The 16741-nt window shown below is 33.1% G+C and overlaps 1 protein-coding gene across 1 annotated transcript; it reads right to left on the reverse strand.

Annotated features, from left to right (window-relative positions):
* Nucleotides 1-5516: 5516 nt before the first annotated feature.
* LOC145567434 (gamma carbonic anhydrase-like 2, mitochondrial) lies at nucleotides 5517-13471 on the reverse strand. Its single transcript, XM_081626706.1, has 2 exons — nucleotides 12923-13471; nucleotides 5517-6243 (listed from the first exon to the last, which is right to left on the reverse strand). Exons 1-2 carry the CDS (start codon nucleotides 13335-13337, stop codon nucleotides 5867-5869), a joined length of 792 nt encoding a protein of 263 aa, XP_081482832.1. The 5' UTR covers nucleotides 13338-13471; the 3' UTR covers nucleotides 5517-5866.
* Nucleotides 13472-16741: the final 3270 nt, after the last annotated feature.

The raw sequence follows: 16741 nt of genomic DNA on the forward strand, positions 1-16741 counted from the left end.
ATGAAAGCTCAACTTAAGAATAGTGCATATAATTCAAATTCAAATAAAATTGGAGCCCTTATTATTCTTGTTAACCAAATATTTTCTAATTAGCTAGATTGTATACGTTTCAAGAATTTTACTTAGTGGAGGATATTTCTGGGATGTTAACCTCAATGATTCAACTATTTAAAAATTGAACTAAAAGCGCATTAGAGATTTGTTATGACAAAAATCACCCATCAATATTTTCTTGCAAACTACCTAAACATATGGGGTCAAATATGTAAGGTTTAAGATTTGATTAACATAGCGATATTTTAATTATTTTACTGATTTGAAGAAAAAAAAAACTCATTTATGTAATTAAGTTGAGTGCAAAAGGAGAGATTCTCAACCTATTTCTATCAATCTCAACATTAGCATGATATGTAGTACTTGACCTGAACTCAAATCTGACCTAATTTGATTGTCGAACTAGGATGTCTTACACAAATAAAACATGTAACTCAAATAAGAAAAAAAAAAAGGGGAAGCAAGTTGGATATACAAGTGTATAGATAAATAAAAGAAAGAGAAAAAGAGAGAGATATGTAATAAGGTGAAAACCTGATATTGGCACGGCTCAATCAAATTAGAAGGACCCAACTAAGCCAAAACACTTGGATGCTTTAACTTGATTGAGCCATTCCAACATCTTCACCCTAGCTAATCTCGACTTACCATACAATTGAAATGATAATCCTTAACTACACAACCATGCATAACCATATCAAACTTTGAAGGGAGAAGAGAAAATAACAATTCTTGTGCAAAGTTTTGAGATGAGTTGTTAATTATGTTCAGTAAACATATTTAAGAGATATAATGATCAAATTTGAGGGTTAGTAGTGGGAGATAAGAGTGGTTGAGATGTCTAGATCTTAAATAAACTTTTTCACTTAAAAAATGGAAAAATCTAGTTGATTATTGTTTGGTCTTCCACTCCTAATTTTCATGACCTAAAAATACCTACGTATTGGATGATGCAATATCATCAAAGATTGCATAATTTTGAAGGCTGTTCCTTCTCACTCTTATAATGTTTGTTCTAATTAATTATCTAATTCATCTTATCTTCTCTCTTTTTGGAGTACTTAATTCTTATATTAATACATTCCTACAAATAATCACTGTACTTGTCTCACAGCTAATACTTAATTTCATTTTGGAAGAGCTAATAATTTATAACTTGGTTTCAAGGCTGTTGTTTTTAACAATGATACATGTAGCACATAAAAGCAATAATCTATTATTGAAATTATTGTAAGGATCAATTTAAGAATGTACGATAAAATTACATATTAATTGGTGTAATAAATGTTTGATTTTTGATTTATCTTCACTTTAAATTCTTTACAAAACCAAACATTATTAAGGCAAAGTATAATTTTTGTTTATGTATATTGGTAATTTTTATTTATTTATTTATTTTTTTTAGCTAAAAAGTAATACAATGATGATATTTCAAAATTATTTACACTATTATTACCAATAATTGCTAACCATCTATGTAAATAATTCTAGCCAGTCTATTGTCTAGTAGGGTTTATATAGGCAATGAAAAATTGTGTAATTATCCAATAATCTCTTAGCTACCCTTCTACAAATTTGTATGGAGATATCGTCCACCCTTTTGTTGAAATTTGTGTGTTTATATTAAATTACGCTTGCCAAGTTGGGATTTTTTATTTACAGTACAATTAGCATATTACATTATAAGTTTGGTTTTTCAATGAGTAGTTTGTAGCCAAAATAAAATTAAATCCCATTGTTTCAAGGATGCTCATGCTATCTTTGAATAATTTTAAAGACCATATATATTGTAAGTTTGTAACAAAAAACTACATACAATACACCCAATGTGTATAAGAGTTAGCTAAATTTTAAAAAATTATAACTCAATCAAGACATAAATTTGGTGTACGCATCCAAGGTTGCAGTTCCCACGTCCAAAATAATAATCTAATAATTGCTTAAAAAGAAGCCAATAATTAAGGTCCATACATATACAAGTATACAACTGTTAATAAGGTGGACATATTCTATGCCAACTAATTTGCAGGCAATAAGATTGTACACCAACTATCTAATTATCCTGTACTAGCTAGTAGTACCCTAATTAAAAGCACCATTTAACTACTAATTAGGTACTTCATCATTAATCAACTTACACAATTAACTAATGAAGCTCATGCATTAAACTATATAGGATTCTTATCAGTTAGGTCAAGTGATTGGTCCATAATATTATAATTGGCCCTATTAAGGAGCTAAGCTAGTGGTGGGATATTTTGATAAATAGACAACCAAGGGTACCACACGTGCGGATTCATCGATCGTGTGATAAATTTACTACGTGTATACTTCATAAGTTGACACATTTTATTTAGTTTGTTAACGCCTATTTTTGCCTACTTTTAAATGTAAGTATCTTTAAATACATATTACAAAAAATTATAAAAATTTGATATTTGAAAAATAGACGTTGAGACGAATCAAAAAACAAAAAAAAAAAAAAAAAAAAAAAAAAAAAAAAAAAAAACCTTACCTTGTTTTTTCTTAAAACTATATTAAATGAATTCAAAAATATTTCATGAGAATAGTGAACAACATCAAAACGTGGGAAATACAAGATTAAAAAAGTTTTTTAATCAAGAAAGAATTTCTATATACGGAGTACAATATTTTTTTATACCTCCCACATTGTACGAGTTAAGATCAAATACTATTCCTGAACTAACGTATTTGTGGCATTTTAGTCCCTCAACTATTAAGTGAGGCAAATTGGTCCCTCAACCACCAAGGAGTACTATTTCCGGCCAAATAGTTTAGGAACCTTGCCTAGTCATCAATAGTTTAGGGACTTGCAATGCATACTTGGCAATAGTTTAGGGACTTTGCATTTTTTTTTTTTTTACCTGCTTAGTCATCAATAGTTTAGGGACTTCCATAAAAAATGCTTATAATTACATGAAAAAAAAGCTGAAAAAATAAATCAGTCAATAATTTAAGGATTTGCATTTAATGTATCAATATATTTGTACATCAAATTATCCAAAAATTCATCTGTAAAATAAATAGCAATTATAAATAAAAATAATTTGTTGCTGTATGTTCTTCAGATTGTTGTTGATCATCCAAAAAGTTCATATGCTCAAAAAATTTCTCACACGAACTCAAATACCAAGTACCTACACATATAATTATATCAATTAGGAACCGTAATATGAATAGCATAAATTTTTTGAATTTTTTAAAGATAATTTTTAACAGCATAGCCAGAGGTTCAGGAACTTCCTGAATTTATAATTCAACTCAACTTCAATCACCAAACAACTTAACAGAAAGAATAAGGAAACATAACAGAAACAGTTACAAGGTAGTTATAACTGCTTTTCCTCTCAAAAAAGAATTTATAAGAGTTGATTAAAAATCAACTACCTTATACGCTTATCACAGCCCCAAACTAGATTCAAGGTAAAAATTAATCCTGATGTTATTGCGTTATCCTTAGTGCCGGCTAGAACCAAGATCTTGTACACATCTGATCTGCTCCTCATTATACAAATCATCCTCCCAAAAGTTCATACGATCGTCAATAACATCATAAATAAGCATAATTAAAATTAATCAACTATTAAAAAAAAAATTTTGGCCTCGAACTCTTTAAAAATTCAAACCATACCTCACAAAATTTTATAAGATAGTCAAGAACATCATATATAAGCATAATTTAAATAAATTAATAGCAAAAATTTCACATCACAACTCTATAAAATATATATCCTAACTCAATTTTCGTAAATTAAAAGGGCCATAAACTGAAGAAAGATTAAAATAGGATGAAATGGAGGATAAATTTACCTTCACTTAATGTTATCTTCGTAGATTTTCCTCTCCTTTGATCAGATGATAGTCCCAAATCCTACCATAAGTTACAATGGAGGTCGTTCTTTTTTTTTTTTTTAAGAAATTGTTTCAAAGTTCAATACTCCCAAAAGTCCCAACTTCCCAAATACTATCCCCTGTTTCTCTCTTAAAAAAAAAAAAAATTCAATACTCCCTCCGTGTTTTTTTAAGTGACACACTTTCCTTAAACGTCCTTTTTTTTTTTTAAGTGACACACTTCCTCTTTTAGAAATTCCTTACATTTTAATAATATATTTTCACCCCACTATCTCTTACTTTATCATTTCTCACTCCTTTCATGGTCCCCACTTCCTCTCACATTCTTTTACTTTATCATTTCTCACTCCTCCAACCTACCCCACTAACATCATATTTTATTAAAGTCAATAAAATCTCCTAAAACTACGTGTCGGTCAAAGTGTGTCACTTAAAAAAACACGGAGGGAGTAGTCTTTTATTATTATTATTTTTTTTTTTTATTTATATATATATTTTAAAAAGTCATTATTAATTAAATATTGCCATGTTGGCAAAAAAAAAATATTGCCACATAATTTCAAATAGTCCCTAAACTATTGATGACTAGGCAAGGTCCCTAAACTATTGGCCGGAAATAGTACTCCTTGGTGGTTGAGGGACCAATTTGCCTCACTCAATAGTTGAGGAACTAAAATGCTACAAATACGTTAGTTTAGGGACCGTATTTGATCTTAACTCCACACTGTACACCCTAGTATAATATTTTTTTACTTTTTATTTTTTTACAACCTCCAGCTTATTTGTGAGTGTCTCCCATCGGAGAAAGTGGGAAGATGGCTCCACTCTATAAGATGAATGAGTTACTCATACTATCACCAATTGGTTTTAGTATAAACTTTCTTGAGTCTTGCTTGTGGACTGAACTCTCCTCCTTATTTGGATTGTCTATTTCATATTATCTTAAAATTTAACAATAAGGTCCTCTTTACTTCATTTTAAAAAAATAATACTCAAATAAAAAATTTTAATTTGGTAAAAATCAGTAATTTTAAAGACGAAATGTAATAGAGAATCAGCAAAAATAAATTTAAAATACAGAGAATCAGTAACTCCATAATTGTTTTGAGATCTCCTCCTATACTTGAATAAACTCTAAGTTAGACTGAGTAAATATTAAAATAACTTTGGTTTTTTTTTATTTTTTATCTTTTGTTTTAAGTTATTCGTTAATTCAAGTAGTTAACATTGTATAAGTTTCGTCAAAAAATACATATTTTGTATAAGACACTTGGTATAATTCTTCAAAACAACCTTTATAGTATTCCTAGAACCCTAGTTCTAAAACTTAATTTTCAATATTCCTTTTGTTCTTTAAGTAAAAGTTGCAAGTTTGCAACGCCATGACACCCCCTTCCTTTCTGTACGGCTCAACCCACTTACCCAAAAAAAAAAAAAAAATGTCCATTGTTTTTTTTTATTTTTTATTTTTTATTTTTTATTTATTGTGCTATTCATTGTTTTATCCGACTAGAATATTTCTAGTTTGTCAGTTTATTGTCATTTTAGCTATCATGTTTAAGTCATGCATTGTCACAAAGTAAAGAAAATTCAACAAAATCTGTAATGTCCTTTAGCTTAATAAACAACTATAGTATCAGATTTAGACATTAAAATTGATCTTCCATCAATGTAATGCTAAACAAATACAACTCTATTTAAAATTATCGCCCAAAAACATCAATCCAAAAACACTACAAATTACTACATGGCGAGATCCATGTTTCATCTGTATTATCCGTTTTGGGACTTTTTGAACTTCCACACTTCGTACAGAGGTCAACAGAAAATACAGAACTCCAAAATCATGTAACCCGAGTCATGACGCTGCTTATTTCAGAGAGGATGTTGAGTTGATTTGATACAATTAAACATGAAAATCTCCTAAGCAAAAAATATTTCAGATATTAATCCCCAACTTCTTCTTCAGCTTCTCAACCTCCAAATATACGGTGGAGTATGGGAGAAACTCATGGAAGTAGTTTTTGCTCAGGTCATTAATTGCAACAGCGAGCTTAGGGATCTCAAGTGTCTCTTCATGAGTCAAGGTTCTCACAAATCTGGCAGGATTACCTGCCCAGAGCTCACCAGTAGGAATCCTTCTTCCTGGAGGAACAACAGAACCGGCTTCAAGGATAGAATGAGTCTCCACCAAAGAACCTTCCATTAGAATCGAGTGCTGTCCTATGATGCATTCTGGCTCAATTGTGCAAGATCTCAAGAGACAGTATGCACCAACAGTAACAAACCTTTCGATAGATGTCTCAGCCGGTAGACCTGAACAATGCAAACATATTAGACTATAGCATAACCATGTTTGGAAATGCCACTCAGCAGCATGCTCATAAATCACAATGCTCTTAGTAAAGTTACAAAGATGGTCTTATAAATAGCAGCAGTCCTCAATTTACTGGCAACAATGTCAAAATACAATCAAGTACTCCCTCCGTCCCTTAATACAAAGCCTCTTTTGGTTTTTGCGCGGGAATTAAGAAAGTTGAAATTTTTTTAAAACTAATGCTTAAAAGTACATAAGTACATGTGGGGTTAGAGAGAGATAGAGAGAAAGAAAAGTAGTTGAGAATAATTGAATAGATAGAGAGAAAAAGTGTTGGAAATTGATGTTAGAAGTACAAAAAAGTAAAGGAAAAAAAGATAACTCGTCAAAAAGAGGGTATTAATGTAAAAAAAATACAACCTTTAAATAGAAAGAGGCATGGTATTTGGTTTACCCAAAAAGCAAATGAGGCTTTGTATTAAGGGACGGAGGGAGTATAAAACATACCTTACCTACTGCAGTAGTGCAATTGATAAGGTGGACAGATAATCGGTCATTGGAAATCGTAAGGGCTTTACAAAAATATGAACATAGGTCAATATTCCAGACAACCCAAAACCTCATTCACATTCATTTGGTTGCTACGAGCATAATTAGCCCTTAAATTCTTAATAAACTTTACAACAAAAGAGATACTTCATACTCTCCTGGGAGAAGAAAACTCTTAAAATCATAATTTAAGACCTACTGAGTAAATGGAAATCCTTCGCTACACTAGTTTTGAGAGAATACAGTGGAAATCCCACAGCATTCATGTCTGTCAGCATAGATGAAACCAAGAGCACTGCCAGATTCTCAATGCATAAGGTTGGAAATAGGACTGTAGTTACTAACTTACTATACATCAGGTTATCTTATGTAGTGAAGGGTCTTATTAAACCTTAAAAAAAAAAAAAAAAAAAAAGAATTTTACGACAAAACTGATACTTTATACTTTCCAGGTTAAAAGAAATAGTCCGGACTTCATAAATTAACACTGACAGTGTAAATGGACATCTTCAGCTTACACGAACTCTGAGAGCACAATGGAAAAGCCCACAGCAGATAATGTCTATCAACACGAATGAAAGCCAAGAGCGCTGCCCACTTCTCAATGCCTCAGATTGCATACTTTGACAATACAGCAAGTCTTTTTATGTTGCTTTAAGCTTACACCAAGCTAACTGTGTATATTAACCAAGTGGAGCACTAGAAGAATAAAGTAAAACAAGCAATTTTAAACATGCATATGGATCACTCCCTGTGTTCTTAGATGTCTGCTTATGTAATACAACCATCCTAAAAACAGCCCCCCCCCCCCCCCCCCCCAAAAAAAAAAAAAAAAAAAAAAAAAAAAAAAAAAAAAAACCCTCATAGACCTAAATAGTATCCCAAAACCCTCTATTAGACCACAGAGCATAATATACTTAATAGTACCATGGTGAACAGTTAAAATATTATGAAAATTTAATCAACTGGAAAACTGCAGAATATGATTATATAACATAATTTATAAACAGTCACTATTCCAAAAGTGCTGAACCCTGACCCTGAACTATCAGGTTCAGCGGTTCAGGTCAACCCAACAGGAGGGTATTTTCTTCTAGATTTCTCTTATATACTTAATAATTATTACAAGCAGAGTTTTGGTTTTGGATTTTTAACTTTTTCCATAACTAATGCTCTTAGTGACATGAATAGCCAATGCTAATAGCAAACTTATGAGTCTTGAAATTAACAAATATAATGCATTTATAGATCTTTTAACATGTAAGATACAATAATTGATCGTTATAAAGCTCCCATAAAAAACAATAAGAATTTAGGCATTATTACATGTACAGACTTTACGCAAGTGAACATGTAAATAGACAATAAAACCAATCATCCAGAAAATGTACTGGAAAGAATGATGGAAACACATGTATTCCTAAGTACATCAAATAAGACACTGATCAACAGCAACTAGAGAAGTGATGACCATATACACTATCGTAAGCCACCAAAGCGTTCATAACAAGATCAAAATACACAATAGCTGAAGCAATCATTATGAGGTTTGAGCTTCAATATACAAAAGGCCTGGCAACTTGATTAATGTTTCTTAAACTACAGTGGCCGAAACAAGTGGCATTTCACAACTATTGCAACACCACTGTTTGTTTAAGTTTTCTCAGGTTTAGGCTTGAGATTAAAGGATACTTTCTAATGAAGGATTCTAAAACAACATAGTTCATTGTAGGGAATCTAAATAAAACATTTGGCTGGCGTGATCATGTCAAGTGTAAGCCAAAACAATCCAATCCAATAAAAGCAACCTAATGTCAGTGTTATTTGAGGCATTCATTTGATCTAGCATCTAACGTGCATTATTATCATCTCTAAAGCATTCTTGTCTATTTTTCTACAAGGTGATTTACTATAGTGGTTGCAAATGATAATGAGCCATCATTAGCACGAGCCACTAGTTCGCCAATTGTCAATGCCCCAATCATCTTCAATGAATAAAGAGCATTAGATTGAAGTCAAAGAAAATTTGAGCTAAGAGAGGCAGTGGTGACTTTGAATTTTGTGGTCCAATGGGAAAGGGTCAATATGGATTGTGGATTGAAAACATATGTACACAGCCCAAAGATTCAAGTTCGGTTTTGGGATTGGTCAATATAGATTTGATTAAGGTTATTGATTGAAAACTCACCTTCCCATGGAATTGTGAATGCTAACCATTCCAAAGGTAGGTGAGTTTTTTAATCAGTAAACTTTCCATTTCTATAATTCCCAAATCAACACTGATAAGTAGCACAGAAAGAAGTAAGACAATGAAATTTTACTAGTTTGTTCAGACATGTAGTTGATGACAGAGTCATCATCTAATCAGAATCTAACCTAGGCTGGGGTGGAGGGATTAGATGTATGAGATCTTACTCATACATTGCAAAAGATTCCATTTATTATAAACCCATCAATGAGATAACTGGTACTCTACTATAACTCAAAGTTTAAAAACTTGTACTAAATACTCTTTCAACTTTGTTAAAATGGACTAAGATGATAACATTGACCAAACAAAATAGCAATACAATCCCTTTATCTGTTTTCTGAAGCAACCCCTTTCCAATAGGCCAATGCTACAAAGGATAGGAACACGTCTATCCTGAATTTATACAAGTTAACCCTTTTACCTAGGAATCTAGGTTAATGAGAACCAATAACCTGGAATTTTAGGTTAATAAAAAACTGAAGCCTAGGAATTGCAGTTAAAACACCAGTCAATCAGATTAGTAAAGAGGGAGGAAAGAACTAAGGAAAAGTGGGGTGGAGGAGCAGCAACAGCTTGGAAGGTATGAAAAGTAGGACTGTAGGAGAAAAGAAAAGGAAGAGACAACGTGACAAATAATTGTTTGGCCTAAAAACTGACTAGAGTGGCAATTATGCTTTTAGCTTTTCACACAAATACATTAACTTAAGAAAATACCCTCCAAGACAAGTTTTAACTCCTATAAGCCTTATAGCCAGATTTCTCAATATATATTGGAAACTTCCTTAACTACCTTTCAAATTTTACCTCCAATTTTTATCAGAGCCAATTATTACCTAGAGGCAATGGCAAAAGTACTTTCAACTACAGAAGTGATGATTTTGAAAACCTTGAGTGGCAATCATATCAATTGCACATGCACCAGTCGGAAAACATTCACCTTAATTCAAATACCACAGCTTCAGCTCAAGAGCTGCACCTACTAGACTCCAGGTGAAATATTTGAACAAATTGTAAAGAAAAGGTTTACAGATTAAAAAATGTCTTCAAATGGTTCAAAAGTTTTACCCAAAAGGAAATCTTGCCAAAATAAGCTCATTAGGTGGACAGTCCATACAGCAAGTCATCATTTCAAGCATCTAAGTGGCTGGGAATAGATATGCAAAATTTGATAAAAAAAAAAGCCCAAAGCCTCACAAGGTAATAAAATGATGCAAAGAGACCATTATAGACCTATAGATCACTAATATGCTAATAAGTTAATTCAAATGCTGCAAGGACAAGGCCCGGGGATGAAAGACAGGTAATAACAGGTGGAAAAGAAGGATATGGTGCTACGGAGTCCTCCCCGTGGTGAAAGTGAAGGAAATGCTCACAGCACTTGAAATAATTGATAATGTCCAAGTGGAAGAACTATTTTTATGTTTTTTTTTTTTTTTTTGTAGGTAAGATGAAAGGCCCTTCTATACCATGATCTAGGAACCATGAAGACAGCCCAGCCCGCCACTGGAACTTGCTCTCGCTACGCTCGTTCCCACCTGCCTTCTCCCCACTAGAGTGAGAGTCACTCTAGCAGGAACCTCACAAACCTTTTCAGTCTGGTACTAGTATGTTAGGTTCTTTCGGTCACGGAGCCGGAAAAACCGGTATCGGGATCTTTACAAAAAGCTTTCTAACGTCTTTTTTGTTTTAGCTGCGAGCAATCCACGTTTGTGATCTCATATATTTCGATTTTCCGGCATCTTACGGACCCTCATCTTTTTGCAAAAAGCCGCTCCACAGTAGTAAAGTCTCATCTTGTGTGTTGGCTGAAGTAGCAGGCCGGAACCACTCATGGGTCAACCCATCCCGGTTTTGCAGCTCGACAATTTGGGAGAGTGAGGGGAGGTAAGGAAGTCCCATCCCCCAAATTGCCATTAGTGGGTATTGAGCCTCCAATCTCATGGTTGGAAGGAGCTCTCCTTAAGCTTGGTAAGTGGAAGAACAATTACAATGATAAATCCGCAATAATGGAAGAAAGGCTGTTTTCAATACAAATGGGGGAAAAAGGAAAGATAAAAGATAGGTGATAGTTTCAAAAAAGGTGGTAAACATGTTGCTTGTTGCTTGCTGCTGCAGACACCTATGCTGCAGCTAGCAATCATATGATATTTTGGTAAATTCAATGGCAGATTATCATACTTTAATGGTTTATTCACTTCATAGAATTTAAAACAGAACCTATTTGGATCCATTTGTCCCTTAAAAGAGATGCAAAGATGTAGATAAAAGGATAAGCATATTATAGCTTAAAATACCTATGAACAATTGATTATCTAGAAATTATAAATTTTACTATGTAACATATACTTTCTCCATACTTTAATAATCACAAGGTGTTCCTTTCTGGGAAGATGCAGAATAAATACAACATCACCTTTTTGGGCTAATTGTTCTCTTTACCTCATCTCTCTTCATCACATTGGTTTTTCTTTATCTCCCAATGTTGCCATTATCAAAAAATTTGAGGAGGTAATATTTATGAAGGAAACAAATTCAAGTAATTCAACGACAGAACATTTTATGTCATGCAATTTCAATACTAAAGCATCATATATCATCCCAACGTAGAAAGGATCAGAAATTCACATCTGAAACTCTTAATTTTTCCACTTCATCTGCTGATAAAGTAACAAATAATTTTTTTGGTAATCATAGTGATTAGATATGAAGTACACACAAGGATGACGAGTATAAAAGAAATTTAGACCAGTATTAGCTGATGGGGAAGGTGGTTAGCCATTAAACTTTTATCATTGCAAATAATCTCAGATTCAACCATCACAAGAACAAAAAGAGAACCCTCTTAATACCAATGGTAGATAATTATTTTATCTTTCCAACAGAAAAAGTTTACAACTTCTCTGTTTTCGCAACTTATACTGCTCAGACTCTTCAGAATTGTTAATCACTACAAGTATCCAACATGCCTCCAAAAAGCTTCAATATGTCTTCCTGATACTTTTCAAGAATCATAATTGACTATTCATATCTGTTTAGGTGACAGTGCACATCAAACACGAGCATGTCACAAGCACTATATGACTCTAGAGCCTAGACACCCAAGAACCAAGCATAATCCATAGTGACATCACGAAGAAAGTTCAAGGCCAGGTGTAAATTTCCTCCCAAAAGATTAGAAGAGCCTCCTAATATACAATATGTGCACAAGGATATAGGATACTTTCCTTATGCATGTATAATGTACACATGAAAGGATAATAGTTTCTATGTGTTGGCTATAATTGAAGCATTCAAGTCTCCATACCTATTTGGCGCAAATACGAAAGACTAATACTTGAGCTGTAAAGAGAGTTTAAGTACCATAGAAGCAATGGAGTGGGGACTGGGGGAGATCAAAATTACAACCAGTCTTTTTCCCAAAACTGAAAACCGGCTGCTTTGGCATTCACCTCTTAATTAAAAGGTGAATTCCTAAGCTCCTACTCTGTATTACCCTTCCAATAATAACAACAAAAAGAAGCAAGGAGCGATTAACTGTGAAATTTAATCCAACCCATTTCAATCCAATAAAAAGAATAGTACAGCAGTAATCACATTACTCGTTAAGCTTCCCATTTTATTTTTACAAAACCCCATTTTCGAAAACATTCGTGATTTTCTACTCAAACTATCAAATTCAAAGTACAATTTGATTCAACCCATTTCAATCCAATAAACTACAATAGCAATCACATTATCATTCAACCTTCCCACAATATCTACCCATCCTAATTTCCCAGCAAATTCACAACTTCCAACTCAAACCACCACAATCAAATCATAAATTCACATCAATTGCATAAAACAATCATAATTAATCCAAAGGGGGGTAAAATTACCAGTAGGAGAAGACCAAGCAGCATGAAGAACACACTTTTCCTGAACATTAGAGCAAAACCCAACAATAATTTTGTTAAGATCGCCTCGAAGAACAGAGCCATTCCAAACTGAAGCACCATCGCAGACATTAACCTGACCAGCAAGAACAACATTGGGAGCAACATATGCATCAACAGCGATCTTAGGGTTCCATTGACCCAAAGGAATCGACAATCTCTGTCCTCTGTAATCCCATTTCACTCGATCTGGTGATTCAACTATCTCTCTCTTCGTCGGCGGCGGAGATTTCTGGTGGGGTTGCACGGCGGCGGCGGCGGAGGAGAGAGAGCGGAGAGGGTTATGATGATGGGAGGAGAGAGAAAGTGGTGGGGTGAGTTTTAGGGCTTTTCTTGAAAGTCGAGCTAATGTCGCCATTGTTGTTGAAGGTAAGAGAAAGAGAGAGTAGTTGGTATTTGCTTGGCACAATTTGTGTGTTGAAGGTGGAGGAGGGCTCAAGGGAGTGAAGATGTGTTGTGGTGTTTGAGGAGGAGCCCGGAGAGGTAAGGTGACCTTTTTTTTACCCCTTTTGTAATTTGTATTTGTGAAAACGGACTAGACCTGACTGTGATTCTAAAAAAAAAAAAAAAGGGATGTGATGGTAAGGTTTTGTATTGCATGCTTGATCTGTATGGGCATAATGACTATGTATAAACTGTATATTCGGTATGGTTTAAATTAATTAGGCCTAATCAGTATCGTAAGCCTGACTTGACAAGTCAATAATATACGTGGTCAATAATATACGTAGTACATTTAAATAAACTTATTTTTTATGGCAATTGATTGTTAATAGTTCCTTGTATGTTGTTTTAGGAAATGGTTGTTCACCTGATACTTACATATTAGGGATTGAGGTATTTCAAATGCCGTGGAAAATTCTTTTGTTATTAGTTCATTTTGTTTGATTGGAAAGACACATAGGTACTAGTAATCCCTTTATCTCAAGGAAGGTTAGTAGAATCTAAAAGTCCTTCTATGGGCGTGTTCAGCAAAATATAGCTATTGAGGTAATTGTTAGCTATGGTAGTACCGATTAGTTTTGCAAGTAGGTGTTAATATCAAGAAAAGACTAATAGACGAAGATGATGTTGCGAAGGAAGAGGGGGCTAAGAAAGGGAGACAGCTAGAGAGGGTGAGTTTGTAGAAAGGTCTCTAGATATTTCCTTTAAGTTATTCAACATAGACAATTTATGTGAAACATAGCATGAAGTTGGAGTTTAAGTTACTGTAAGGTTTAATTATCTTTCTACGTACCTTGCAACATCATTTTTTTTCTTCATCAAAAGGTAAAAAGTTTCTTCTAAGTTTCTAGATAGCAAGTAATCCTCTCCAAATTTTAACAAATAAGTAATATTGAGAGACAAATGATCAATTGATATATTCACAAATATCATATCGGCTCCATTCAAGTCTTTTTTAGCTTTGTTTATTAAAAATAGCCAATATGTGATAAAATGACACATGAGGCTAGTTATATTGTTAAACAATAGTCCATCTCTTCTAAGAGACAATGATACAATCACCTTGAAAACCTCTAATACAACTTCTTAATCTATACTACTATATTAAAAGGCGTTTATAAAAACGTCTATGCGCCACGTAGCCTCTTCCAAATTATGCCACGTCACTTCACCAACAATTCATGACGCCACATCACTTCACAAACATTTGACGGCGCCATGTCACCTACCCAACATCTCCACATACCACACCATCACTAAATATAAAAAAATGATGATAAGAGGATTTGAACCCCAAACCACTTACAACAAAATTGACTCTTTAGCCATCTAAGCTAATTATCAAACACATTATAATTATGAAAAAGAAATATATATAACTTTAAACCATATGGCTTAATTATTACAAAAAAAAAAACACATATTTATTTCCTACTTCACTCTTTATTCCCTACTTCGTACTCTGCATATTAAAAAGTGTTCCTAAACCTCTTATTACACATATTACTATTTAACCATCCAAGTCAATATCCACTATGTTATTTGTATAGAAAAAAATTCATATAAGTGCAAATCACAAAATTCAATTTAAAAATAAAAAAAAAAAAAACTATAAGAATAACTCAATGTTGGTTTAACAATGACAATTGCAGTTTTGAAAAGCCTTCTACAAAATTTATTGATTGTACGCTACAACAGTAGAAACTCTGGGCAACGCCCGGGGGTCACTCACTAGTTGAGAATTTAGCACTGTATAAACGTTGTTGAATGTCGCCAATATATGTACGTAGTTTTTGCTCTCTCAAACGTTCAAACTATTTTTGCTTTTGATGTAATAAGCCTGCATTTATTTCATCCAAAGTTATTTTGCTTTATTATTGTAACAAAAATAAAATAAAATAAAATATTATAGCTTTATTCTTATCAATCACGTTCACCATGCAAGTTTCATCCCCTGCAATACTTACATAAATGATCACCCCCCAAAAAAAAAAAAAAAAAAATCTTAAAGGGGTTGTTCAATAATGCCAACAAAATTTATCATAATTGTCAACGTTTCAATGGATGAACCATCATGCCCTTTCTACTTCACAATCTTATATATGATTCATCATCGTATTAAAAAATTTTAAATGACAGGAAAAAAACTATGATAAGTCCTATCATATGTGGCACATATGTGCATGGCATCATTGAATATGTTTCAAATAACATCGTGACATTTTTTATTTTTTGACATTTTACATCACCAAAGCAATTTTTACGATCAAGATTTGAAATAGCCACCATCAATTAAGAGCTTGTATAATATTCAAATTTTATTTAAGCTTAAGGAACTCCCAAATACCTAAAGAGCTCTGGCTCATTCATATTTAAGGTATGAATATATGACACGTGACACATAGACTTATTAGGAAATGTCGTGAAAATTAAATACTTGTCCAATTAAGTGTGTCTAGTCTTTTAAAAACACAAGAAAAACAAAATAAAATCATATATGAGTAATTCTATAACAAAATAAAATCATATATGAGTAATTCTATAACAAAGTGAAAAAAGAAAAAAAAAAAAAAAAAAAAAAAAAAAAAAAGAGAAAATTTGTTACCACACCAATAATAACATCCGTTAAAACAAGAGCAAAAAACAACCCGCTTCTCTCTCACCCTTTTAGTCTTCCTTGATTTAGGGGGGAGAGAGAAACCTGTCTTACCGCCTACCATCGTCTTCATTGAGAGAGAAAATTTGTTGAAACACAACAATTTTACCATAATTCTATCTCCATCAACAATTCTCCTATGCACATCTACCCTGCTTAATTAATTACTTCTCATTCAATTTATTCCTAACTTTATAGATTCTTACATTCTTTTTATTTTTGCCCATTTTCTCATGCGTCAAGGATGAAGAAAATGGGCCTAAAATCAAACAAACATCAAATTTTATTTTCCACACGTTAAAAGTAATGAAACCACCCTTAATAATCTCCAAATTTTCTTCTTCTTATTATTGTTATCATTTTTGAGGAGCGATAAAAACCAGCAATGTTAGCAATCACTCTAACGCCAAGATGTTACATATGGGTCATTACAGTATTTCTTTTGACCTGCATTCTTTCCGGAGGCACCTTCTTGGTGCTCTACATGACCCAACCTGAAACTCCCGCCACATCTTGGTACCCGGTCATCGGCATCACACTAGTTTGTCTACCTTGGTTTTTTTGGGTCATTACCGTCCTTTATCGAATCCTCTCCCGAGCCCTCGGTTTTAGGATGGTTTGTTGGGGAAACAGCGTGTTACCTAGCAATACCATTCATAACG

This window comes from Chenopodium album, chromosome 11 (genome assembly GCF_948465745.1).
Source record: "Chenopodium album chromosome 11, dcCheAlbu1.1, whole genome shotgun sequence".
In the NCBI taxonomy this organism is placed as follows: domain Eukaryota; kingdom Viridiplantae; phylum Streptophyta; class Magnoliopsida; order Caryophyllales; family Amaranthaceae; genus Chenopodium; species Chenopodium album.